At 41.3% G+C, this 26,510-nt stretch overlaps 1 protein-coding gene across 2 annotated transcripts in view; it reads right to left on the bottom strand.

The window, feature by feature from the left end:
* The window catches only part of pasha (partner of drosha), a 458,101-nt gene that overhangs the window by 213,888 nt on the left and 217,703 nt on the right, over positions 1-26,510 (bottom strand). For both annotated transcript variants that reach the window (XM_071679815.1, XM_071679814.1), the window contains exon 6: positions 3,489-3,586. In XM_071679815.1, coding sequence (XP_071535916.1) covers positions 3,489-3,586 — 98 coding nt within the window. The remainder of the gene's footprint in view (positions 1-3,488; positions 3,587-26,510) is intronic.

Below are 26,510 nucleotides of genomic sequence, written 5' to 3'. Positions count from 1 at the left end.
CCTTTTCTCACTCATTCTCTCCATATGTCCAAACCATTTCAGCACCCCCTGTTCAGTTCTCTCATCTGTAAACATTTCATTACCACATCACTCTCTTAACCTTAATCACTAACATCCATTCTCTGTCAAGTGGAATGCAATGAAACTACAGCCCTCTATCCAAAACCAGGTCCTGTACACCTTTCTATGGTTTCCCTCAGCAGCTTCATATGCCTTGGTTTTTTCACTAACAGCATGATGTCCCCTGTATACCATATCCCTCCAATTTACTATGTCCCAAGTGCACCTCACATCTTTCTGTATGATCATGCCCTGACTACTCAAAACCTTATTCACTCCCTCCCTCCATCTTAAATTCAGTCTACCCTTCTCCTCTTCACCTCCACTTCTGACACATATATCTTCTTTGTCAATGTCTCCTCACTCATTTTTTACATTTGTCCAAACCATTTCAGTACACCCTTTTGAAACTAAATTTGCTGAAGATACTAAACTAGAAGGTAGAGCTATAGGTGGGCAGGGCTGCGAAATGATTCAAAGAGATCTTAACTTACTAGTGGAGTGATCAGACAGATGGCAAATAATGTTTAATGTGGACAAGTGTAAAGTTATGCACTTTAGGGAGAAGAATGTATGTTACAATGCAGTAAAAAAAGGCAACCAAATGTTAGATTTTATAGCTAGGTATATAGATTACAAAACACCAGAAACAATTCTCACACTTTATAATTCTCTAGTAAGACCACACCATGAATATGCAGTCCAGTTTTGGTCCCCAAACTATTAAAAAGACAAAGAAAAATTAGAGCAAGTACAAAGACATGACAAAATTGATCCCATCCCTTAGAAATCTGGCATACAAAGAAAGGCTAAAAGAAATGGATCTCTTCTCTCTTAAAAACTGTAGACTTTGCAGCAACTTTATCCAAGTGTTCAAAATTCTGAACAAGTTTGATAAAGTAAATCACCAACATCTTTTTGAAATACAAAAAAAATACAATTATCAGAACAAATAGAATAAAACTCAAAGATAAAAGATGTAGTATGGATATGGGAAAAAGCTTCTTTTCCTATAGGAATGATGAGCCCTGGAATAAGCTACCATCAGACAGAGTGAAGGCTAAAACTGTTAATACCTTCAAAAGTTGTTTAAACAAATATCTTATAAATTCAGCTATACTCTAAGAGAAACTCCAGAATAAACTGTATAAACAACAGCAGTAATGGGGACACCAGAAGGTTAATGTGCAGCAGTGAGGAGTTAGTGATAGCTTAAAAATGCTGAGTGGGATCATATTCTCTTGTCAAGTTAAAATCCTTTTTTTTTTCTACCAGACAACACAGTTATGGGCCAATCAAGCCTCCTGTTGCCTGTCTTTCTCATGTAAACTTAGGAAAGAATACTCTTCTTACAACCAAACCTCTGTCTTACCCCATCCTTCTTATTTTTGATCAACCCTTCTCACAATATACTTTCCATAAATGTTTCATTTCCGACACATTCACCCTCTTCTGTAATATCTCATGTAAAACCTACGTGGCAGGACCACCATACCATCAAACATGCCCATCTTTGTTCTCCCAGACAGTGACCTATTACTTGACAATCCTCAATGCTCCCAGGACCTTTGCCCCCCCACCCATCCTATGAATCACTTCAGATCCCATGGTCCTATTTGCTGCCATGTCCACTCCCAGGTATCTAAAATACTTTCCTTCCCCAAGTTTTCTCCATTCAAACTCACACCTTGATTAACCTCTCTCTCCATTGCTTCTACATACATAGGTACACCATCGAATTTCCGGCAAATGATAGTTCAGCACCTCCTTTAGTCCAGACGAAATTACGTGAGGGAACATGAAATTATCGTGGCCACCAGACTAGTTTACTGGGCGGCCACAGATGGCATTGTGTGTAAGGCACGCTTATGTACATTCTTTACACTGTACTTGTAGGTGGTGATACTGCAATGCTGTGAGATTCTTAGCTTATTTTGCTTAAATTTAACCCTAGCTATGACTTCTAAGACATATGAGAGTGTCAGTCGTGGTGTCAAACGTAAACACCAGTCCATATTGACCAAGATAAAGTAGAACTGTTGAAAAAATGGACCATGGTATTTTGGTGCATAAGAAGTGACATCTACAGTATTGGTTCATCAACTGTTTATGATATAAAGACGCAAAGAAAATAATGAAATTCTATGCAGACAGCGATTCCAAGAAGCAAATGACATTTAGAAAATCTATGAAAAATGGTAAGAGTACTGAGTACAATCGAGTGATAATGGAACGGTTTTGACAGTGTCGGAGTGATGTCAGGTAGCATGATAATGGACCAGGCTAAGTTGTTCCATAGAGAACTTAAATCACAACATGTGCGTGAATATAGTGAAGGAGGGTTTCAAAGATTCAAAAAGTGTCATGGAATTTCCATGAATAAAGTATGCGGAGAAAAGCGGTCTGCAAACCATGAAGGAGCTGCCGAGTAGTTGGGGGAATCTGCGAAACTCATAGCTGACGAGCACCTCAGTCCTGAGCAGGTGTATAAGTACCTGTATTTCACTTATTCATTTAATTCACATTTGATATTTTATCTAAATTTCTAACAGTCCACGGTATAGTTTAGACACATAGGAGTTATATAATTAGTGGGCTAGAGGTGTGTTGATGAATTATCATAACATGACCACGGTTGGTCCAGCAAAATGGTTAATACAGCAAGGCTTTGGAACCAAGAGTGCCAGAAAATCGGTGGTGTACCTGTACATCAAAATCTACCTTAGTTTACATAATATTTTTTAGGAGTTTGATGAAAGGATTTTGGATAATCATATGATCATTTCAGAAAATATCTATATGTTTCATGTAGTATATATCCAGACACTGTATTACAGGTAGAAAAAAAACTGGAACTTGCATTAGGTGTATAAGAGACTTTGTTTAGGTTACGATATATTCAGACCACAATATCTGGGCACATGTTTTAAAGCCCTAAAAATTTCAGTAACCTAGTATTGCTTTGTCCCTGGATGAACTATACCTATTCAAACCTGAGTCATACACTGGGTAGTAAATTCCCTTGTACAGGAAGACATTGTCATGATTAGAATTTAAATTCAGGACCTTGAAGTCCACACCTAGCTATTTAACCATTCATCTTATCAATCAATACTTAGACAAGTAATTCTATATATTCACATACAACAGTAACAGGTGTTAAAAGACTCTGCCTACTAGTGGTTACACTGCAATAAAGATTCACCTTCAGCAAGGTTGTACCATCATCAGTGGACAGAAAGGAGTATAGTCTTACAGTCTTGTCAGAACTTTCTGTCCCCACAGGGTCTCATCATTTTCCTGCTCCTGAGTGGTATGCAGCCTCAAGCTGTAGGGACTCCAGGGGAAGGATCTTGAGTTTGTCTAATAATGATAATATACATTAATAAGATAATGACAATATAGTAACACTTAATGTATTTTCTTACCCTGTCTTCGTAATGAGATGAGTTTGGTTCCTTCAGGTAACTGTGGTCTGTCTCTCTTTTTGTTCAGCTTCTGAAATCTCCTCCTCTCTGCCCAAGACCTTTAGAATAAATTTGTTTTCATTTAAATGTTTTAGCAATACCATCAGTATTAGTTCTCTAAAATTAGTAAAATCCTGGCATAAAATTTAACACTACTGTGATTTTCAGTATAAAAACTACAAAAACAAACAAAGAGTCTACAAAACAGTTTTTGGGATATCTATTTTCTTGAATTCCATTTTCTTTAACAGAAGTGAATAAAAGGCATAATATAACACCCACATACAAGAGAGAAGCATGGTCAGAGCTGTTTAATTACTATGACTTGCAAAATAAAGGAAAACTAGTCACAGACCAACTGAAGGGGTTTTGTCTATGAGTGATCCAAAAGTTAGCCAGCATGTGAAAGGTACAAAACAGTAGAAAATAAGTATGCTACAATGAGCAAGGAGAAGCAAAGAAACTATGAGAAGAATATAGAGGGCAAAGCAAGAGTGAAATCAAATTAAGAGTAAACTATCAATTGAAAGCAACAAATCAGGATAAGAGATTAGGAAGAAAGAACTGTTGAGGGTGATAAAGACATATGTATGAAGATTTCTAAGTTCAAAAGTGTCTTCACTCTGGAGGGCATTAGTTATATTCCCAATGCCAGACATAATTGAGGTATTAAATGCTTTAACCCATACACTTCATAGTCCTCATGAGTTCTACCTATATGAGCTGAAAGGGGGTACAAATACACTTGATGGGACACTCCAACTATCATTTGACACATTGCTATAGCAGGGTGTATTAGCAAGGGAACAGAAAAGGGCAAATGATACCTCTGTTTTTACAATGCATATTTTGTAAACAACTTGCAGTACTATTGCTCTAACTGCTCAAACAGTTCTACCTTGTGTATAATTCCATCAAGATATACCGTCCCCCAAAAAAGATTAAACTCGTCAATGTACATAGATAAACTATGATACGCAGAAGGAGTCATGTGACGAGTGCTCATCCTCCTCAAAGGCTCAAATTGGGGTGTCTAAATGTGTGTGGATGTAACCAAGATGAGAAAAAAGGAGAGATAGGTAGCATTATTGAGGAAAGGAACCTGGATGTTTTAGCTCTCAGTGAAATGATGCTCAAGGGTAAAGGGGAAGAGTAGTTTGGGAATGTTTTGGGAGTAAAGTCAGGGGTTAGTGAGAGGACAAGAGCAAAGGAATGAGTAGCACTACTCTAGATTGATAGGGGTAAAACTGAAAGTGGATGGAAATGGTGAAGAGCTTGTAGATTTGTGTGCTGAAAAAGGACTGGTCATTGGGAATACCTGGTTTAAAAAGAGAGACATACATAAGCATACATATGTAAGTAGAAGAGATGGCCAGAGAGCATCACCGGATTATGTGTTAATTGATAGATGTGTGAAAGAGAGGCTTTTGGATATCAATGTGCTGAGAGGGGCAACTGGAGGGTTGTCTGATCATTATCTTGTGGGGATAAATGAAGGTGAAAATTTGTAGAGGCTTTCAGAAAAGAAGAGAGAATGTTGGGGTGAAGAAAGTGGTTAGAGTAAGTGAGCTTGGAAAGGAGACTTGTGTAAGGAAATACCAAGAGAGATGGAGTGTCGAATGGAAAAAGGTGAGAGCAAATGATGTACGGGGAATGGAGGAGGAATGGGATGTATTTAGGGAAGCAGTGATGGCTTGTGCAAAAGATGCCTATGGCATGAGAAAGGTGGGAGGTGGGCAGATTAGAAAGGGTAGTGAGTGGTGGGATGAAGAAGTAAGATTGTTAGTAAAAGAGAAGAGAGAGGTGTTTGGACGATTCTTGCAAGGAAATAGTGCAAATGACTGGGTGAAGTATAAAAGAAAGTGGCAGGAGATCAAAAGAAAGGTGCAAGAGGTGAAAAAAAGGACAAATGAGAGTAGGGGTGAGAGAGTATCATTGAATTTTAGGGAGGATAAAAAGATGTTTTGCAAGGAGGTAAATAACGTGCGTAAGACAAGAGAACAAATGGGAACATCGGTGAACGGGCTAATGGGGAGGTAGTAACAAGCAGTGGTGAAATGAGAAGGAGATGGAGTGAGTATTTTTAAGGTTTGTTGAATGTGTGTGATGATAGAGTGGCAGATATAGGGTGTTTTGGTCAAGGTGGTTTGCAAAGTGAGAGGGTCAAGGAGAATGGTTTGGTAAACATTGAAGAGGTAGTGAAAGCTTTGCGGAAAATGAAAGCAGGCAAGGATGCGGGCTTGGATGGTATTGCAGTGGAATTCATTAAAAAAACGGGGTGACTGTGTTGTTGACTGGTTGGTGAGGATTTCAATGTATGTATGGTTCATGGCAAAGTGCCTGGAAATTGGTGGAATGCATGTATAGTGCCACTGTGCAAAGGCAAAGGGGATAAAGATGAATGTTCAAATTACAGGGGCATAAGTTTGTTGACTATTCCTGGGAAATTATATGGGAGGGTATTGATTGAGAGGGTAAAGGTATGTACAGAGCATCAGATTGGGGAAAAACAGTGTGGTTTCAGAAGTGGTAGAGGATGTGTGGATCAGGTGTTTGCTCTGAAGAATGTATGTGAAAAATACTCAGAAAAACAAATGGTTTTGTATGTAGCATCTATGGATCTGGAGAAAGTATATGATAGAGTTAATACAGATGCTCTGTGGAAGATATTAAGAGTATATGGTGTGGGAGGTAAGTTGCTAGAAGCAGTGAAAAGTTTTTATCGAGGATGTAAAGCATGTGTACAAGTAAGAAGGGAGGAAAGTGATTGGTTCTCACTGAATGTCAGTTTGCAGCAGGGGTGCATGATATGTCTCCATGGTTGTTTAATTTGTCTATGGATGGGGTTGCTAGGGAGGTGAATGCAAGAGTTTTGGAAAGAGGGGCAAGTAATCGGTCTGTTGTCGATAAGAGGGCTTGAGAAGTGAGTCAGTTATTCGCTGATGATACAGCACTGGTGGCTGATTCAGGTGAAAAGCTACAGAAGCTGGTGACTGAGTTTGGTAAAGTGTGTGAAAGAAGAAAGCTGAGAGTAAAGGTTATCCGGTTCAGTAGGGATGAGGGACAAGTCAATAGGAAGGTAAGTTTGAATGGAGAAAAATTGGAGGAAGTGTGTGCGCAGGGGGAGGGAGGTGCCATTTCATGTGTGGCAGGGTGGCGACGGAAATGGATGAAGGCAGCAAGTATGAATGTTATTTATCTATCTATTTATTCTGCTTTGTCGCTGTCTCCCGCGTTAGCGAGGTAGCGCGATGAAACAGACGAAAGAATGGCCCAACCCACCCACATACACATGTATATACATACACATCCACACATGCAAATATACATACCTATACATCTCAATGTATACATATGTATATACATACAGACATATACTTATATACACATGTACATGATTCATACTGTCCGCCTTTATTCATCCCCATCGCCACCCCACCACACATGAAATAAAAAACCCCCTCCCCCTTCATGTGTGTGAGGTAGCGCAAGGAAAAGACAACAAAGGCCACATTCGTTCACACTCAGTCTCTAGCTGTCATGTAATAATGCACTGAAACCACAAGTCCCTTTCCACATCCACGCCCCACAGAACTTTCCAGACACTTCACATGCCCTGGTTCAATCAAGTGACCATGTGACCAAACGATTTCAAAACACCCTCTTTTGCTCTCTCAACCACACTCTTTTTATTACCACACATCTCTCTTACCCTATTAATATATCACAAACCACCACAATTGTCTCCTCTTTCCACATCCACCCCCCCCAACCTCTACCCATGCCCGCAACATACCATGTGACCACGTTTCAAACAACCATTTCTCTAATATGTTCTCACTCCACACATCTTACAACCTCCACCATAACTTACTCACAACCTCACACCACTATTTCCTATCTCTTCCAGCCATCCACTCCTCCCAAAACTCTATTAACCTCATCCTCCAACCCATCAACATTCCCACTGATTGTCCCTCAAACATACCCATTTTTGCTTTCAATAATGTTTTCGACTTCCACACATTCTCAACTCCAGAACTTACCCCCTCCACACCCTATGACACTTTGCCATGTTCCTCACTCCAAATACCCATTCTAAATCAGCTTTCCAATTTTCTCAACTTCCCATGTTTCCCTCAATATGTCCCCCTAACTAACCACTCTTCCATTCATCCCAGTCCACTTTTTAATCAGCACCATCTGTATATCTGCAACAACAACTGACTCACTTCCCAAGCTCTCTCATCCACAACAGACTGCATACTTGCCCCTCTTTCCAAAACTCTTGCATTCACCTCACTAACAACCCCATCCATAAACAAATTAGACAACCAAGGAGACATCACACACCCCTGTCGCAAACCTACATTTACTGACAACCAATCACTTTCCTCTCATCCTACACATACACATGCCTTACATCCTCAATAAAAACTTTTCACTGCTTCTAACAACTTACCTCCCACACCATATATTCTTAATACCTTCCACAGAGCATCTCTATCAACTCTATCATATACCTTCTCCAGATCAATAAATGCTACATACAAAGCCATTTGCTTTTCTAAGTATTTCTCACATACATTCTTCAAAGAAAACACTTATTCCACACATCCTCTACCACTTCTGAAACCACACTGCTCTTCCCCAATCTGATGCTCTGTACATGCCTTCACCCTCTCAATCAATACCCTCCCATATAATTTACAAGGAATACTGAACAAACTTTTAATATTATTATTATTATTATTATTATTATTATTATTATTATTATTATTATTATACTTTGTCGCTGTCTCCCGCGTTTGCGAGGTAGCGCAAGGAAACAGATGAAAGAAATGGCCCAACCCCCCCCCCATACACATGTATATACATACGTCCACACACGCAAATATACATACCTACACAGCTTTCCATGGTTTACCCCAGACGCTTCACATGCCTTGATTCAATCCACTGACAGCATGTCAACCCCGGTATACCACATCGCTCCAATTCACTCTATTCCTTGCCCTCCTTTCACCCTCCTGCATGTTCAGGCCCCAATCACACAAAATCTTTTTCACTCCATCTTTCCACCTCCAATTTGGTCTCCCTCTTCTCCTCGTTCCCTCCACCTCCGACACATATATCCTCTTGGTCAATCTTTCCTCACTCATTCTCTCCATGTGCCCAAACCACTTCAAAACACCCTCTTCTGCTCTCTCAACCACGCTCTTTTTATTTCCACACATCTCTCTTACCCTTACGTTACTCACTCGATCAAACCACCTCACACCACACATTGTCCTCAAACATCTCATTTCCAGCACATCCATCCTCCTGCGCACAACTCTATCCATAGCCCACGCCTCGCAACCATACAACATTGTTGGAACCACTATTCCTTCAAACATACCCATTTTTGCTTTCTGAGATAATGTTCTCGACTTCCACACATTCTTCAAGGCCCCCAGAATTTTCGCCCCCTCCCCCACCCTATGATCCACTTCCGCTTCCATGGTTCCATCCGCTGCCAGATCCACTCCCAGATATCTAAAACACTTCACTTCCTCCAGTTTTTCTCCATTCAAACTCACCTCCCAATTGACTTGACCCTCAACCCTATTGTACCTAATGACCTTGCTCTTATTCACATTTACTCTTAACTTTCTTCTTCCACACACTTTACCAAACTCAGTCACCAGCTTCTGCAGTTTCTCACATGAATGAGCCACCAGCGCTGTATCATCAGCGAACAACAACTGACTCACTTCCCAAGCTCTCTCATCCCCAACAGACTTCATACTTGCCCCTCTTTCCAAAACTCTTGCATTTACCTCCCTAACAACCCCATCCATAAACAAATTAAACAACCATGGAGACATCACACACCCCTGCCGCAAACCTACATTCACTGAGAACCAATCACTTTCCTCTCTTCCTACACGTACACATGCCTTACATCCTCGATAAAAACTTTTCACTGCTTCTAACAACTTTCCTCCCACACCATATATTCTTAATACCTTCCACAGAGCATCTCTATCAACTCTATCATATGCCTTCTCCAGATCCATAAATGCTACATACAAATCCATTTGCTTTTCTAAGTATTTCTCACATACATTCTTCAAAGCAAACACCTGATCCACACATCCTCTACCACTTCTGAAACCACACTGCTCTTCCCCAATCTGATGCTCTGTACATGCCTTCACCCTCTCAATCAATACCCTCCCATATAATTTACCAGGAATACTCAACAAACTTATACCTCTGTAATTTGAGCACTCACTCTTATCCCCTTTGCCTTTGTACAATGGTACTATGCACGCATTCCGCCAATCCTCAGGCACCTCACCATGAGTCATACATACATTAAATAACCTTACCAACCAGTCAATAATACAGTCACCCCTTTTTTAATAAATTCCACTGCAATACCATCCAAACCTGCTGCCTTGCTGGCTTTCATCTTCCGCAAAGCTTTCACTACCTCTTCTCTGTTTACCAAATCATTTTCCCTAACCCTCTCACTTTGCACACCACCTCGACCAAAACACCCTATATCTGCCACTCTATCATCAAACACATTCAACAAACCTTCAAAATACTCACTCCATCTCCTTCTCACATCACCACTACTTGTTATCACCTCCCCATTTGCGCCCTTCACTGAAGTTCCCATTTGCTCCCTTGTCTTACGCACTTTATTTACCTCCTTCCAGAACATCTTTTTATTCTCCCTAAAATTTAATGATACTCTCTCACCCCAACTCTCATTTGCCCTTTTTTTCACCTCTTGCACCTTTCTCTTGACCTCCTGTCTCTTTCTTTTATACATCTCCCACTCAATTGCATTTTTTCCCTGCAAAAATCGTCCAAATGCCTCTCTCTTCTCTTATACCTCTGTAATTTGAGCACTCACTTTTATCCCCTTTGCCTTTGTACAATGGCACTATGCAAGCATTCTGCCAATCCTCAGGCACCTCACCATGAGTCATACATACATTAAATAACCTTACCAACCAGTCAACAATAGAGTCACCCCGTTTTTTGATAAATTCCATTGCAATACCATCCAAACCCGCTGCCTTGCTGGCTTTCATCTTCCGCAAAGCTTTTACTACCTCTTCTCTGTTTACCAAATCATTCTTCTTAACCCTCTCACTTTGCACACCATCTCGACCAAAACACCCTATATCTGCCATTCTATCATCAAACACATTCAACAAACCTTCAAAATACTCACTCCGTCTCCTCACATCACCACTACTAGTTATCATCTCCCCATTAGCCGTCTTCACTGAAGTTCCCATTGATTCCCTTATCTTACGCACTTTATTTACCTCCTTCCAGAACATCTTGTTATTCTCCATAAAATTTGATACTCTCTCACCCCAACTCTCATTTGCCCTCTTTTCACCTCTTGCACCTTTCTCTTAACCTCCTGCCTCTTTCTTTTATACATCTCCCAGTCATTTGCACTATTTCCCTGCAAAAAATCGTCCAAATGCCTCTCTCTTCTCTTTCACTAATAATCTTACTTCTTCATCCCACCACTCACTACCCTTTCTAATCTGCCCACCTCCCATGCTTCTCATGCCACAAGCATCTTTTGAGCAAGCCATCACTTCTTCCCTAAATACATCCCATTCCTCCCCCAGTCCCCTTATGTCCTTTGTTCTCACCTTTTTCTATTCTGTACTCAGTCTCTACTGGTACTTCCTCACACAAGTCTCCTTCCCAAGCTCACTTACTCTCACCACTCTCTTCACCCCAACATTCCCTCTTCTTTTCTGAAAACCTCTACAAATCTTCACCTTTGCCTCCACAAGATAATGATCAGACATCCCTCCAGTTGCACCTCTCAGCACATTAACATCCAAAAGTCCCTCTTTCACGCACCTATCAATTAACACGTAATCCAATCATGCTCTCTGGCCATCTCTCCTACTTACATACATATACTTATGTATATCTCTCTTTTTAAACCAGGTATTCCTAATCACTATTCCTTTTTCAGCACATAAATCTACAAGCTCTTCACCATTTCCATTTACAACACCGAACACCCCATGTATACCGAATATTCCCTCAACTGCCACATTACTCACCTTTGGATTCAAATCACCTATCATTATAACCTGGTCTCGTGCATCAAAACTACTAACACACTCACTCAGCTGCTCCCAAATACATGCCTCTCATGATCTTTCTTCTTATGCCCAGGTGCATATGCACCAATAATCACCCATCTCTCTCCATCAACTTTCAGTTTTACCCATATCAATCTAGAGTTTACTTTCTTACACTCTATCATATACTCCCACAACTCCTGTTTCAGGAGTAGTGCTACTCCTTCCCTTGCTCTTGTCCACTCAGTAACCCCTGACTTTACTCCCAAGACATTCCCAAACCACTCTTCCCCTTTACCCTTGAGCTTCGTTTCACTCAGAGCCAAAACATCCAGGTTCCTTTCCTCAAACATACTACCTATCTCTCCTTTTTTTCTCATCTTGGTTACATCCACACACATTTAGACACCCCAATCTGAGCCTTCGAGGAGGATGAGCACTCCCCGTGTGACTCCTTCTTCTGTTTCCCCTTTCAGAAAGTTAAAATACAAGGAGGGGAGGGTTTCCAGCCCCCCACTCCCGTCCCCTTTAGTCGCCTTCAAGACATGTGAGGAATGTGTGGGAAGTATTCATTCTCCCCTATCCCCAGGGATGAATATGTGCTTGTGTATATATGTATATGTCTGTGTATGTATATGTATGTATAAGTTAAAATGTATAGGTATGTATATGTGCGTGTGTGGGCGTGTATGTATATACATGTGCATGTGGGTGGATTGAACCATTCATTCATCTGTTTCCTTGCACTACCTCACTAATGCAGGAGACAGTGACAAGGTATGATTTTATAAATATAAAATATGGAGATGAGTCTAGTGTTTTGGATATTTTACTCTAGATAATCCAAACTTTTATATTTGAATTTTCAAATCATCTATGGGTTGCAGTTTATATGTAAAATGAGTAAAATAATCTATTTTGAAGCCACGTTTTACTTATCAAATTATGTTTCTGAAGCAATTTTGGCCTTATTTGAACTACCCATACTTCCATGTTTATAAATTGTTGTCCTCTTCAAAGTTTTGTAATAAAAGGGACAGTTTTCACTATTAGATGATGTTTCCAAGGAATATCAGTATCAAATATGGAAACTTTATGTCTTTTCATACTGGAAGTCATAAAAAAAGCTTTTATAAATATATGATTTGAATGCAAAGGTGAGTAATGTGGCAGTTGAGGGAATAATTGGTGAAATGGTGAAGAGCTTGCAGATTTATATACTGAAAAAGGAATGGTGATTGGGAATACATGGTTTAAAAAGAGAGAATTTCATAAGTATATGCATGTAAGTAGGAGAGATGGCCACAGAGCGTTAATGGATTATGTGTTAATTGATAGGCGCGCAAAAGAGAGACTTTCGGATGTTAATGTGCTGAGAGGTGCAACTGGAGGGATGTCTGATCATTATCTTGTAGAGGCGAAGGTGAAGATTCGTAGAGGTTTTCAGAAAAGAAGAGAGAGTGTTGGGGTGAAGAGAGTGGTGAGAGTAAGTGAACTTAGGAAGGAGACATGTGTGAGGAAGTACCAGGAGAGACTGAGTACAGAATGGAAAAAGGTGAGAACAAAGGATGTAAGGGGAGTGGGGGAGGAATGGGATGTATTTAGGGAAGCAGTGATGCCTTGTGCAAAAGATGCTTGTGGCATGAGAAATGTGGGAGGTGGGCAGATTAGAAAGGGTAGTGAGTGGTAGGATAAAGAAGTAAGATTCTTCGTGAAAGAGAAGAGAGAGGCATTTGGACGATTTTTGCAGGGAAATACTGTAAATGACCGGGAGATGTATAAGAGAAAGAGGCAGGAGGTTAAGAGAAAGGTGCAACAGGTGAAAAACAGGGCAAATAAGAGTTGGGGTGAGAGAATATCATTAAATTTTAGGGAGAACAAAAAGATTTTTTGGAAGGAGGTAAATAAAGTGCGTAAGACTAGGGAACAAATGGGAACCTCTGTAAAGGGGGCTAATGGGGAGGTGATAACAAGTAGTGGTGATGTGAGGAGATGGAGTGAGTATTTTGAAGGTTTGGTGAATGTGTTTGATGACAGCGAGTGGCAGATATAGGGTGGTTTGGTCGAGGTGGTGTGCAAAGTGAGAGGGTTAGGAAGAATCATTTAGCAAACAGAGAAGAGGTAATAAAAGCTTTGCGGAAGATGAAAACCGGCAAGGTAGCAGGTTTGGATGGTATTGCAATGGAATTTATCAAAAAAGGGGGTGACTGTATTGTTGACTGGTTGGTAAGGTTATTTAATGCATGTATGTCTCATTGTGAGGTGCCTGAGGATTGACGGAATGCTTGCATAGTGCCATTGTACAAAGGCAAAGGGGATAAAAGTGTGTGCTCAAATTACAGAAATATAAGTTTGTTGAGTATTCCTGGGAAATAATATGGGAGGATATTGATTGAGAGGGTGAAGGCATGTACAGGGCATCAGATTGGGGAAGAGCAGTGTGGCTTCAGAAGTGGAAGAGGATGTGTGGATCAGGTGTTTGCTTTGAAGAATGTATGTGAGAAATGCTTAGAAAAGCAAATGGATTTGTATGTAACATTTATGGATCTGGAGAAGGCATGTGATAGAGTTGATAGAGATGCTCTGTGGAAGGTATTAAGAATCTATGGTGTGGGAGGTAAGTTGTAAGGCATGTGTACGTGTGGGAAGAGAGGAAAGTGATTGGCTCTCAGAGAATGTTGGTTTGCGGCAGGGGTGCATGATGTCTCCAAGGTAGTTTAATTTGTTTATGGATGGGGATGTTAGGGAGGTGCATGCAAGAGTTTCGGAAAGAGAGGCAAGTATGCAGTCTGTTGTGGATGTGAGAGCTTGGTAAGTGAGTCATTTGTTGTTCACTGATGATACAGCACTGGTGGCTGAATCAGGTGAGAAAATGCAGAAGTTGGTGACTGAGTTTGGTAAAGTGTGTGAAAGAAGAAAGCTGAGAGTAAATGTGAATAAGAGCAAGGTTATTAGGTACAGTGGGGTTGAGGGACAAGTCAATTGGGAGGGAAGTTTGAATGGAGAAAAACTGGAGGAAGTGAAGTGATTAAGATATCTGTGAGTGGATTTGGCAGTGGATGGAACCATGGAAGCAGAAGTGAGTCATAGGGTGGGGGAGGGGGCAAATGTTCTGGGAGCGCTGAAAAATGTGTGGAAGGTGAGAACATTATCTCGGAAAGCAAAAATGGGTATGTTTGAAGGAATAGTGGTTCCAACAATGTTATATGGTTGCAAGGCGTGGGCTATAGACAGAGTTGTGCAGAGGCGGGTGGATGTGCTGGAAATGAGATGTTTGAGGACAATATGTGGTGTGAGGTGGTTTGATAGAGTAAGTAATGAAAGGGTAAGAGAGATGAGTGGTAGTAAAAAGAGTGTGGTTGAGAGAGCAGAAGAGGGTGTTTTGAAATGGTTTGGTCACATGGAGAGAATAAGTGAGGAAAGATTGACAAAGAGGATATATGTGTCAGAGGTGGAGGGAACGAGAAGTGGGAGACCAAATTGGAGGTGGAAAGATGGAGTGAAAAAGATTTTGAGAGATCGGGGCCTGAACATGCAGGAGGGTGAAAGGCGTGCAAGGAATAGAGTGAATTGGAATGATGTGGTATACTGGGGTCAACGTACTGTCAATGGATTGAACCAGGGCATGTGAAGCATCTGGGGTAAACCATGGAAAGTTCTGTGGGACATGGATTTGGAAAGGGAGCTGTGGTTTCGGTGCATTAGACATGACAGCTAGAGACTGAGTGTAAATGAATGTGGCCTTTGCTGTCTTTTCCTAGCATGACTTCGTGCTCATGCAGGGGGAGGGGGTTGTCATTTCATGTGTGGCAGGGTGGCGACGGGAATGAATAAAGGGAGATGGTATGAATTATGTACATGTGTATATATGTATATGTCTGTGTGTGTATATATATGTATACGTTGAGATGTATAGGTATGTATATGTGCGTGTGTGAACATGTATGTGGGTAGGTTGGGCCATTCTTTCATGTGTTTCCTTGCGCTACCTTGCTAATGCGGGAGACAGCAACAAAGTATGATAATGATGCTAATAATAATAATAATAATAATAATAATAATAATAATAATAATAATAATAATAATAATAATGATAATAATAATGATGATGATAATAATAATAATAATGATAATAATAAAGATATATATCAATATCTATTTATACTTCTGAAGCAGGAGTTGTGGGAGTATGTGACAGAGTATATGAAAGTAAATTCTAGATTGATGTGGATAAAAATGAAAGTGGATGGAAAGAGATGGGTAATTATTGGTGCTTATGCTCCTGGTCATGAGAGGGAAGATCATGAAAGGTAAGTATTTTGTGAGCAGTTGAGTGAGCTTAGTTGCGTCAGACATGATTTTAGTGATGCGTGATTTAATGCGAAGGTTAGTAATGTGATTGGTAATACCTGGTTTAAAAAGAGAGATACATATATGTATTCATATGTGAGTAGGAGATAGTCAAAGGGAATTATTAGATTATGAGTTAATTCATAGGCATGTGAAGGAGAGACTTTTGGATGTTAATGTGCTGAGAAGGGCAGCTGAAGGATGTATAATCACCTCCTGTAGAGGTTTTGAAAATAGAAGAGAAAATGTTGGGGAGAAAAGAGTGGTAAGAGTAAGTGAGCTTAGAAAGGCAGACTTGTGTGAGGAAGTATCAGGAGAAACTGAGTGTAGAATAGCAAAAGGTCAGAGCAAATGACCTGAGGGGAGTGGGTGAAGAATGGGATATGTTTAGGGAAGCAGTGATGGCTTATGCAAAAGATGCATGTGGCATGAGAAAGGTGGGAGGTGGGCAGATTGGAAAGGATAGTGAGAAGTGGGATGAAGAAGTAAAGTTGTTAGAGAAAGAGAGAAGAGAGGCATTTGGATGATACTTGCAAGAAAGGAGCACAAATGACTGGGAGATGTATAATAAAAGAAGCGGCAGGAGGTCAAGAAAAAGATGCAAGGATTGAAAAAGAGGGAAAATGAGAGTTGGGGTGAGAAAGTATCATTAGAATTTAGGGGGAGTAAAAAGATGTTTTGGAAGGAGGTAAATAACGTGCATAAGACAAGAGAACAAATGGGAACATCGGAGAAGGGGGCAAATGGGGAAATAATAACAGTGATGTAGTGAGAAAGAGATGGGTGAGTATTTTGAAGGTATGTTGAATGTGTTTGACGATAGAGTGGCAGATATAAGGCGTTTTGGTCAGGGTGGAGTGCAAAATGAGAGGGGTCAGAAAGAATGGTTTGGTTAAGAAAGAAGAGGTAGTGAAAGCTGTGTGGAGGATGAAATCCAGCAAAGTGGCAGGTTTGTATGGCATTGCAGTAGAATTTATCAAAAAAAAGAGGGTGACTGTGTTGTTGATTAGTTGGTAAGGATATTCAATAAAATATATGGATCATGGTGAAGTGCCTGAGGATTGGCAGAATGCATGTATAGTGCCACTGTACAGTCAAAGGGGATAGAGGTGAGTGTTCAAACTACAAAGGCATGGGAAATTGTATAGGAGGGTATTGGTTGAGAGGATAAAAAGCATGTCCAGAGTATCAGATTGGGGAAGAGCAGTGTGGTTTCAGAAGTGGTAGAGGATGTAAGGATCAGGTATTTGCTTTGAAGAGTGTGTGTGAGAAGTACTCAGAAAAACAGATCGATTTGTATGTAGCATTTATGGGTCTGGGGAAGGCATATGATAGGGTAAGTTGCTATAAGCAGTGAAAAGATTTTACCAAGGATGTAAGGCATGTGTATGAGTAGGAAGAGAGGAGAGTGATTGGTTTGCAGTGAAGGCTGGTCTGCATCAGGGGTGGGTGATGGTCCCATGGTTGTTTAATGGTTGGGGTGATTGGGGAGGTAAATGCAAGGGTTTTGGAAGAGAGATGAGTATGCAGTCTGTTTGGGATGAGAGGTCCTAAAAAGTGAGTCAATTGTTGTTCACTAATGATACAGCTCTCATGGCTGATTTGAGTGAGAAACTGTAAAGGTTTGTGACTGAGTTTGGAAAAGTGTGTAAAAGGAGAAAGTTGAGAGTAAAGGTGAAAAAGAGCAAGGTTATAAGGTTCAGTAGGGTTGAGGGACAAGTTATTTGGGATGTAAGTTTGAATATAAGAATATATGGTGTGGGAGGCAAGTTGTTAGAAGCAGTGAAAAGTTTTTATCGAGGATGTAAGGCATGTGTACATGTAGGAAGAGAGGAAAGTCATTGGTTCTCAGTGAATGTAGGTTTGCGGCAGGGGTGTGTGATGTCTCCATGGTTGTTTAATTTGTTTATGGATGGGGTTGTTAGGGAGGTGAATGCAAGAGTTTTGGAAAGAGGGGCAAGTATGAAGTCTGTTGTGGATGAGAGAGCTTGGGAAGTGAGTCAGTTGTTGTTCGCTGATGATACAGCGCTGGTGGCTCATTCATGTGAGAAACTGCAGAAGCTGGTGACTGAGTTTGGTAAAGTGTGTGAAAGAAGAAAGTTAAGAGTAAATGTGAATAAGAGCAAGGTTATTAGGTACAGTAGGGTTGAGGGTCAAGTCATTTGGGAGGTAAGTTTGAATGGAGAAATACTGGAGGAAGTAAAGTGTTTTAGATATCTGGGAGTGGATCTGTCAGCGGATGGAACCATGGAAGCGGAAGTGGATCATAGGGTGGGGGAGGGGGCAAAAATCCTGGGAGCCTTGAAGATGTGTGGAAGTCGAGAACATTATCTCGGAAAGCAAAAATGGGTATGTTTGAAGGAATAGTGGTTCCAACAATGTTGTATGGTTGCGAGGCGTGGGCTATGGATAGAGTTGTGCGCAGGAGGATGGATGTGCTGGAAATGAGATGTTTGAGGACAATGTGTGGTGTGAGGTGGTTTGATCGAGTAAGTAACTTATGGGTAAGAGAGATGTGTGGAAATAAAAAGAGTGTGGTTGAGAGAGCAGGAGGGTGTTTTGAAATGGTTTGGGCACATGGAGAGAATGAGTGAGGAAAGATTGGCCAAGAGGATATATGTGTCGGAGGTGGAGGGAACGAGGAGAAGTGGGGGACCAAATTGGAGGTGGAAAGATGGAGTGAAAAAGATTTTGTGTAATCGGGGTCTGAACATGCAGGAGGGTGAAAGGAGGGCAAGGAATAGAGTGAATTGGATCGATGTGGTATACTGAGGTTGACGTGCTGTCAGTGGATTGAATCAAGGCATGTGAAGCGTCTGGGGTAAACCATGGAAAGCTGTGTAGGTATGTATATTTGCGTGTGTGGACGTATGTATATACATGTGTATGGGGGTGGGTTGGGCCATTTCTTTCGTCTGTTTCCTTGCGCTACCTCGCAAACGCAGGAGACAGCGACAAAGCAAAAAAAAAAGAAAAAAAAGTTTGAATGGAGAAATTTGGAGATGTGAAGTGTTTTATATATCTGGGAGTAGACTTAGAAGCGAATGGAACCATGGAAGCCAAAGTGAGTCACTGTGAAGGGGAGAGGTTGAAGGTTTTGGGAGTGAAGGAACAGTAGTTCCAAGAATGGTATATGCTTGCAAGGCATGGGCTATAGATAGGGTTGTACAGAGGAGGATGGATGTGTTGGAAATAAAATGTTTGAGGACAATATGTGGTGTGAGGTGATTTGATCGAATAAATAATGAAAGGGTAAGAGAAAAGTGTGGAAATAAAAAGGGTGCGTTTGAGAGAGAGCAAAAGAAGATGTGTTAAAATGGTTTGCACATATTGAAAGAATGAGTGAAGAAAGATTGACAAAAGAGGAAATATGTGTCAGAGGTGGAAGGAAGAAGAAGGGTGGAATGTAAAAAAAATTTGAGCAATTGGGGCCTGAACATTCAGTAGGGTGAAAGGAGTTCAAGGAATAGAGTGAATTGGAGCGATGTGGTATACTGCAGTGGACGTGCTGTCAATGGACTGAACCAGGGAGTAAGAAGCATCTGGGGTAAACCATGGAAAGGTCTGTGGGGCCTGGATGTGGAAAGGGAGCTGTGGTTTTGGAATATTACACATGACAGCTAGAGAGTGCAAATGAATGTGGCCTTTCTTTCCCTTTTTCTGGCACTACCTAGGCAGTGGGGAGTGGGGGGATATTATTTCATGCGTGGCAGGATGGCGAAGGGAATGGATGAAGGCAGCAAGTATGAATATATACATGTGTATATATGTAAATGTCTGGGTATGTATATGTATGTATATGTTGAAATTTATATGTATGTATATACGCAGGTATGGGCGTTTATGTCTATACATGAATACGTGGATGGGTTGGGTCAATACCCGTCTGTTTCCTTGTGCTACCTCACTGATGAGGGATATAGTGATTAAGTATAATATAATAAGATATATATAATACATATTCATATCCCTGGGGATAGGGGAGAAAGAATACTTCCCACACATTCCTCACATGTCACAGAAGGTGACTAAAGGGGACAGGAGCTGGGGACTAGAAACCCTCCCCTCCTTGTATTTTAACTTTCTAAATGGGGAAACAGAAGAGGGAGTCACGCGGGGAGTGCTTATCCTCCTCGAAGGCTCAGATTGGGGTGTCTAAATGTGTGTGGATGTAAACAAGATGAGAAAAAAGGAGAGATAGGTAGTATGTTTCAGGAAAGGAACCTGGATGTTTTGGCTCTGAGTGAAACGAAGCTCAAGGGTAAAGGGGAAGAGTGGTTTGGAAATGTCTTGGGAGTAAAGTCGGGGTTTAGTGAAAGTACAAGAGCAAGGGAAGGAGTAGCACTACTCCTGAAACAGGAGTGGTGGGAGTATGTGATAGAGTGTAAGAAAGTAAACTCTAGATTGATATGGGTAAAACTGAAAGTGGATGGAGAGAGATGGGTGATTATTGGTGCATATGCACCTGGGCATGACAAGAAAGATCATGAGAGGCAAGCGTTTTGGAAGCAGCTGAGTGAGTGTGTTAATAGTTTTGATGCACAAGACTGGTTTATAGTGATGGGTGATTTGAAGGCAAAGGTGAGTCATGTGGCACTTGAGGGAGTAATTGGTTTACATGGGGTGTTCAGTGTTGTAAATGGAAATGGTGAAGAGCTTGTAGATTTATGTGCTGAAAAAGGACTAGTGATTGGGAATGCCTAATTTAAAAAAAGGGATATACATAAGTATACGTATGTAAGTAGGAGAGATGGCCAGAGAGCGTCAATGGATTATGTGTTAATTGATAGGTGCGCGAAAGAGAGACTTTTGGATGTTAATGTGCTGAGAGGTGCAACTGGAGGGATGTCTGATCATTATCTTGTGGAGGCGAAAGTGAAGAATTGTAGAGGTTTTCAGAAAAGAAGAGAGAATGTTGGGGTGAAGAGAGTGGTGAGAGTGGGTTTGGATGGTATTGCAGTGGAATTTATTAAAAAGGGGGTGACTGTATTGTTAACTGCTTGGTGAAGTTATTTAACGTACGTATGACTCATGGTGAGGTGCCTGAGGATTGGCAGAATGCCAATATACTTTGTTGCTGTCTCCCGCATTAGCGAGGTAGCGCAAGGAAACAGATGAAAGAATGGCCCAACCCACCCACATACACATGTATATCCATACACGTCCACACACAGCACATATACATATCAGTACATCTCAACGTATACATACACACACACACACACACACACACACACACACAGACATATACATATATATACATGTACATAATTCATACTGTCTGCCCTTATTCATTCCTGTCGCCACTCCGCCACACATGAAACAAAAAACACCCTCCCCCCACATGTGCATGAGGTAGCACTAGAAAAAGACAACAAAAGCCACATTCGTTCACACTCAGTCTCTAGCTGTCATGTATAATGCACTGAAACCTTTCCACATCCAGGCCCCACAAAACTTTCCCTGGTTTACCCCAGACGCTTCACATGCCCTGGTTCAATCCATTGATAGCACATCGACCCCGGTATACCACATCATTCAAATTCACTTTATTCCTTGCACACCTTTCACCCTCCTGCATGTTCAGGCACAGATCACTCAGAATCTTTTTCACTCCATCTTTCCACCTCCAATTTGGTCTCCCACTTCTCCTCGTTCACTCCACCTCTAACACATATATCCTCTTGGTCAATCTCTCCTCACTCATTCTCTCCATGTGACCAAACCATTTCAAAACACCCTCTTCTGCTCTCTTAACCACACTCTATTTATTACCACACATCTCTCTTACCCTTCCATTACTTACTCGATCAAACCACCTCACACCACATACTGTCCTCAAACATCTCATTTCCAGCATATCCACCCTCCTCCGCACAACTCTATCTATAGGCCACGCTTAGCAACCATATAACATTGTTGGCATCACTATTCCTTCAAACTTACCCATTTTTGCTTTCCAAGATAACGTTCTCAACTTCCACACATTTTTCAACGCTCCCAGAACTTTCGCCCCCTGCCCCACCCTATGATTCACTTCCACTTCCATGGTTCCATCCACTGCCAAATCCACTCACAGATATCTAAAACACTTCACTTCCTCCAGTTTTTCTCCATTCAAACTTACCTCCCAGTTGACTTGTCCCTCAACCCTAGTGTACCTAACAACCTTGCTCTTATTCACATTTACTCTCAGCTTTCTTCTTTCACACACTTTACCAAACTCAGTCACCAGCTTCTGCAGTTTGTAACCTGAATCAGCCATCAGCGCTGTATCATCAGCGAACAACAACTGACTCACTTCCCAAGCTCTCTCATCCACAACAGACTGCATACTTGCCCCTATTTCCAAAACTCTTACATTCACCTCCCTAACAACCCCATTCATAAACAAATTAAACAACCATGGAGACATCACACACCCCAGCCACAAACCAACACTCACTGAGAACCAATCACTTTCCTCTCTTCCTACACGTACACATGCCTTATATCCTTGATAAAAACTTTTCACTGCTTCTAACAACTTGCCTCCCACACCATATATTCTTAATACCTTCCACAGAGACTCTCTATCAACTCTATCATATGCCTTCTCCAGATCCATAAATACTACATACAAATCCATTTGCTTTTCTAAGTATTTCTCACATACATTTTTCAAAGCAAACACCTAATCCACACATTCTCTTCCACTTCTGAAACCATACTGCTCTTCTCCAATCTGATGCTCTCTACATGCCTTCACCCTCTCAATCAATATCCTCCCATATAATTTCTCAGGAATACTCAACAAACTTATACCTCTGTAATTTGAGCACTCACTCTTATCCCCTTTGCCTTTGTACAATGGCACTATGCAAGCATTCCACCAGTCCTCAGGCACCTCACCATGAGTTATACATACATTAATTAACCTTACCAACCAGTCAACAATACAGTCGCCCCCTTTTTTAATAAATTCCATTGCAATACCATCCAACCCCGCTGCTTTGCTGGTTTTCATCTTCTGCAAAGCTTTAACTACCTCTTCTCTGTTTCCTAAATCATTCTCCCTAACCCTCTTACATTGCACACCACCTCGACCAAACCACCCTATATCTGCCACTCTATCATCAAACACATTTAACAAACCTTCAAAATACTCACTACATCTCTTTCTCACATCACTATGTGTTATCACCTCCCCATTTGCCCCCTTCACTGATGTTTCCATTTGTTCCCTTGTCTTATGCACTTTATTTACCTCCTTCCAAAACATATTTTTATTCTCCCAAAAATTTAGTGATACTCTCTCACCCCAGCTCTCATTTGCCCTCTTTTCACCTCTTGCACCTTTATCTTGACCTCCTGCCTCTTTCTTTTGTACATCTCCCAGTCATTTGCAGTATTTCCCTGCAAAAATTCTCTCTTCTCTTCTCTCTTCTCTTTCACTAATAATCTTACTTCTTCATCCCACCACTCACTACCCTTTCTAATCTGGCCATCTCCCATGCTCCTCATGCCACAAGCATCTTTTGCACAAGCCATCACTGCTTCCCTAAATACATCCCATTGCTCCCCCACTCCCCTTGTGTCCTTTGTTCTCACCTTTTTCCATTCTGTACTCAGTCTCTACTGGTACTTCCTCATACAAGTCTCCTTCCCAAGTTCACTTACTCTCACCACTCTCTTCACCCCAACATTCTCTCTTCTTTTCTGAAAACCTCTACAAATCTTCACCTTCGCCTCCACAAGATAATGATCAGACATCCCTCCAGTTGCACCTCTCAGCACATTAACATCCAAAAGTCTGTCTTTCGCACGCCTATCAATTAATATGTAATCCAATAACGCTCTCTGGCCATCTCTCCAACTTACATATGTATACTTATGAATATCTCTCTTTTTAAAGCAGGTATTCCTAATCACTAGTCCTTTTTCAGCACATAAATCTACAAGCTCTTCACCATTTCCATTTATAACAGTAAACACCCCATGTACACCAATTATTCCCTCAACTGCCACATTACTCACCTTTGCATTCAAATCACCCATCACTATATCCCGGTCTCATGCATCAAAACTACTAACACACTCACTCAGCCTCTCCCAAAACACTTCTGGTGCATATGCACCAATAATCACCCATCTCTCTCCATCCACTTTCAGTTTTACCCATATCAATCTAGAGTTTACTTTCTTACACTCTATCACATACTCCCACCACTCCTGTTTCAGGAGTACTGCTACTCCTTCCCTTGCTCTTCTCCTCTCACTAACCCCTGACTTTACCCCCAAGACATTCCCAAACCACTCTTCCCCTTTACCCTTGAGCTTCGTTTCACTCAGAGCCAAAACATCCAGGTTCCTTTCCTCAAGCATAATACGTATCTCTCCTTTTTTCTCATCTTGGTTACATCCACACACATTTAGACACCCCAATCTGAGCCTTCAAGGAGGATGAGCATTCCTGCATGACTCCTTCTGTTTCCCTATTTAGAAAGTTAAAATACAAGGAGGGGAGGGTTTCTAGCCCCCCGCTCCCATCCCCTTCAGTCACTTTCTACGACACGTGAGGAATGCATGGGAAGTATTCTTTCTCCCCTATCCTCTATCCCATGTTAGCGAGGTAGTGCAAAGAAACAGATGAAAGAATGGCCCAACCCACCCACATACAGAAGAAGGAGTCATGCGGGGAGAGCCCATCCTCCTTGAAGGCTCATATTGGGGTGTCTAAATTTGTGTGGATGCAACCAAGATGAGTAAAAAGGAGAGATAGATAGTATGTTTGAAGAATGAAACCTAGGCATGAGAACAAAGATCATGAGAGGCAAGTGTTTTGGGAGCAGATGAATGAGTATGTTAGCAGTTTTGATGCACGAGACCGGATCATAGTGATGAGTGATTTGAATGCAAAGGTGAGTAATGTGGCAGTTGAGGGAATAGTTGGTGTACATGAGATGTTCAGTGTTGCAAATGAAAATGGTGAAGAGCTTGTAGATTTGTGCTGAAAAAGGACTGGTGATTGGGAATACCTGGTTTAAAAAGAGAGATATACATAAGTATACGTATGTAAGTAGGAGACATGGCCAGAGAGCGTTATTGGATTACGTGTTAATTGATAAGCACGTAAAAGAGAGACTTTTGGATGTTAATGAGCTGAGAGGAGCAACTGGAGGGATGTCTGATCATTATCTTGTAGAGACTAAGGTGAAGATTTGTAGAGGTTTTCAGAAAAGAAGAGGAAATGTTGGAGTGAAAAGAGTGTTGAGAGCAAGACAGCTTGGGAAGGAGACTTGTGTGAGGAAGTACCAGGAGAAACTGAGTGCAGAATGGAAAAAGGTGAGAGCAAAGGGCGTAAAGGGAGTGGGGAAGGAATGGGATGTATTTAGGGAAGCAGTGATGGCTTGTGCAAAAGATGCTTGTGGCATGAGAAAGGTAGGAGGTGGGCAGATTAGAAAGGGTCGTGAGAGGTGGAATGAAGAAGTAAGATTATTAGTGAAAGAGAAGAGAGAAGCATTTGGATGATTTTTGCAGGGAAATAGTGCAAATGACTGGGAGATGTACAGAAGAAAGAGGAAGAGGTCAAGGGAAAGGTGCAAGAGGTGAAAAAGAGGGCAAATGAGAGTTGGGATGAGAGAGTATCATTAAACTTTAGGGAGAATAAAAAGATGTTTTGTAAGGAGTGCAAAATAAAGTGCAAGAGACAAGAGAACAAAGGGGAACATCAGTGAAGGGGGCTAATGTAGAGGTAATAACAAGTAGTGGTGAAGTGAGAAGGAGATGGAGTGAGTACTTTGAAGGTTTGTTTAATGTGTTAAATGATAGAGTGGCAGATATAGGGTGTTTTGGTCGAGGTGGTGTGCAAAATGAGAGGGTCAGTGAGACTGGTTTAGTAAACAGAGAATTGGTAGTGAAAGCTGTGCGGAAGATGAAAGTCGGCAAGGCAGTGGGTTTGGATGGTATTGCAGTGGAATTTATTAAAAAATGGGGTGACTGTGTTGTTGACTGATAGGTGAAGATATTCAGTCTATGTATGGATCATGGTAAAGCACCTGAGGGTTGGCAGAATGCATGCATAGTGCCATTGTACAAAGGTAAAGGGGATAAAGGTGAGTGGTGAGTGTTCAAATTACAGAGGCATAAGTTCTTAGCTGTCTCTAGCTGTCATGTGTAATACACCAAAACCACAGCCCCCTTTCCACATCCAGCCCACAAAACTTTCCATGGTTTACCCCAGATGCTTCACATGCCCTGGTTCAATCCATTGACAGCAAGTTGACCCCAATATACCACATCATTCCAATTCACTCTATCCCTTAAACACCTTTCACCCTCCTGTTTGTTCAGGCCGTGATCACTCAAAATCTTTTTCACTCCATCCTTCCACCTCCAATTTGGTCTCCCACATCTCCTCATTCCTTCCACATCTGACACATATATCCTATTTGTCAATCTTTCCTCACTCACTCTCTCCATGTGACCAGACCATTTCAATACACCCTCTTCTGCTCTCTCAACCACACTC

The sequence above is a fragment of the Panulirus ornatus genome, chromosome 30, assembly GCF_036320965.1.
Source record: "Panulirus ornatus isolate Po-2019 chromosome 30, ASM3632096v1, whole genome shotgun sequence".
Lineage (NCBI taxonomy): Eukaryota > Metazoa > Arthropoda > Malacostraca > Decapoda > Palinuridae > Panulirus > Panulirus ornatus.
Note: the sequence above shows the minus strand (reverse complement) of the source record. Positions and strands in the feature narration are given on the sequence as shown.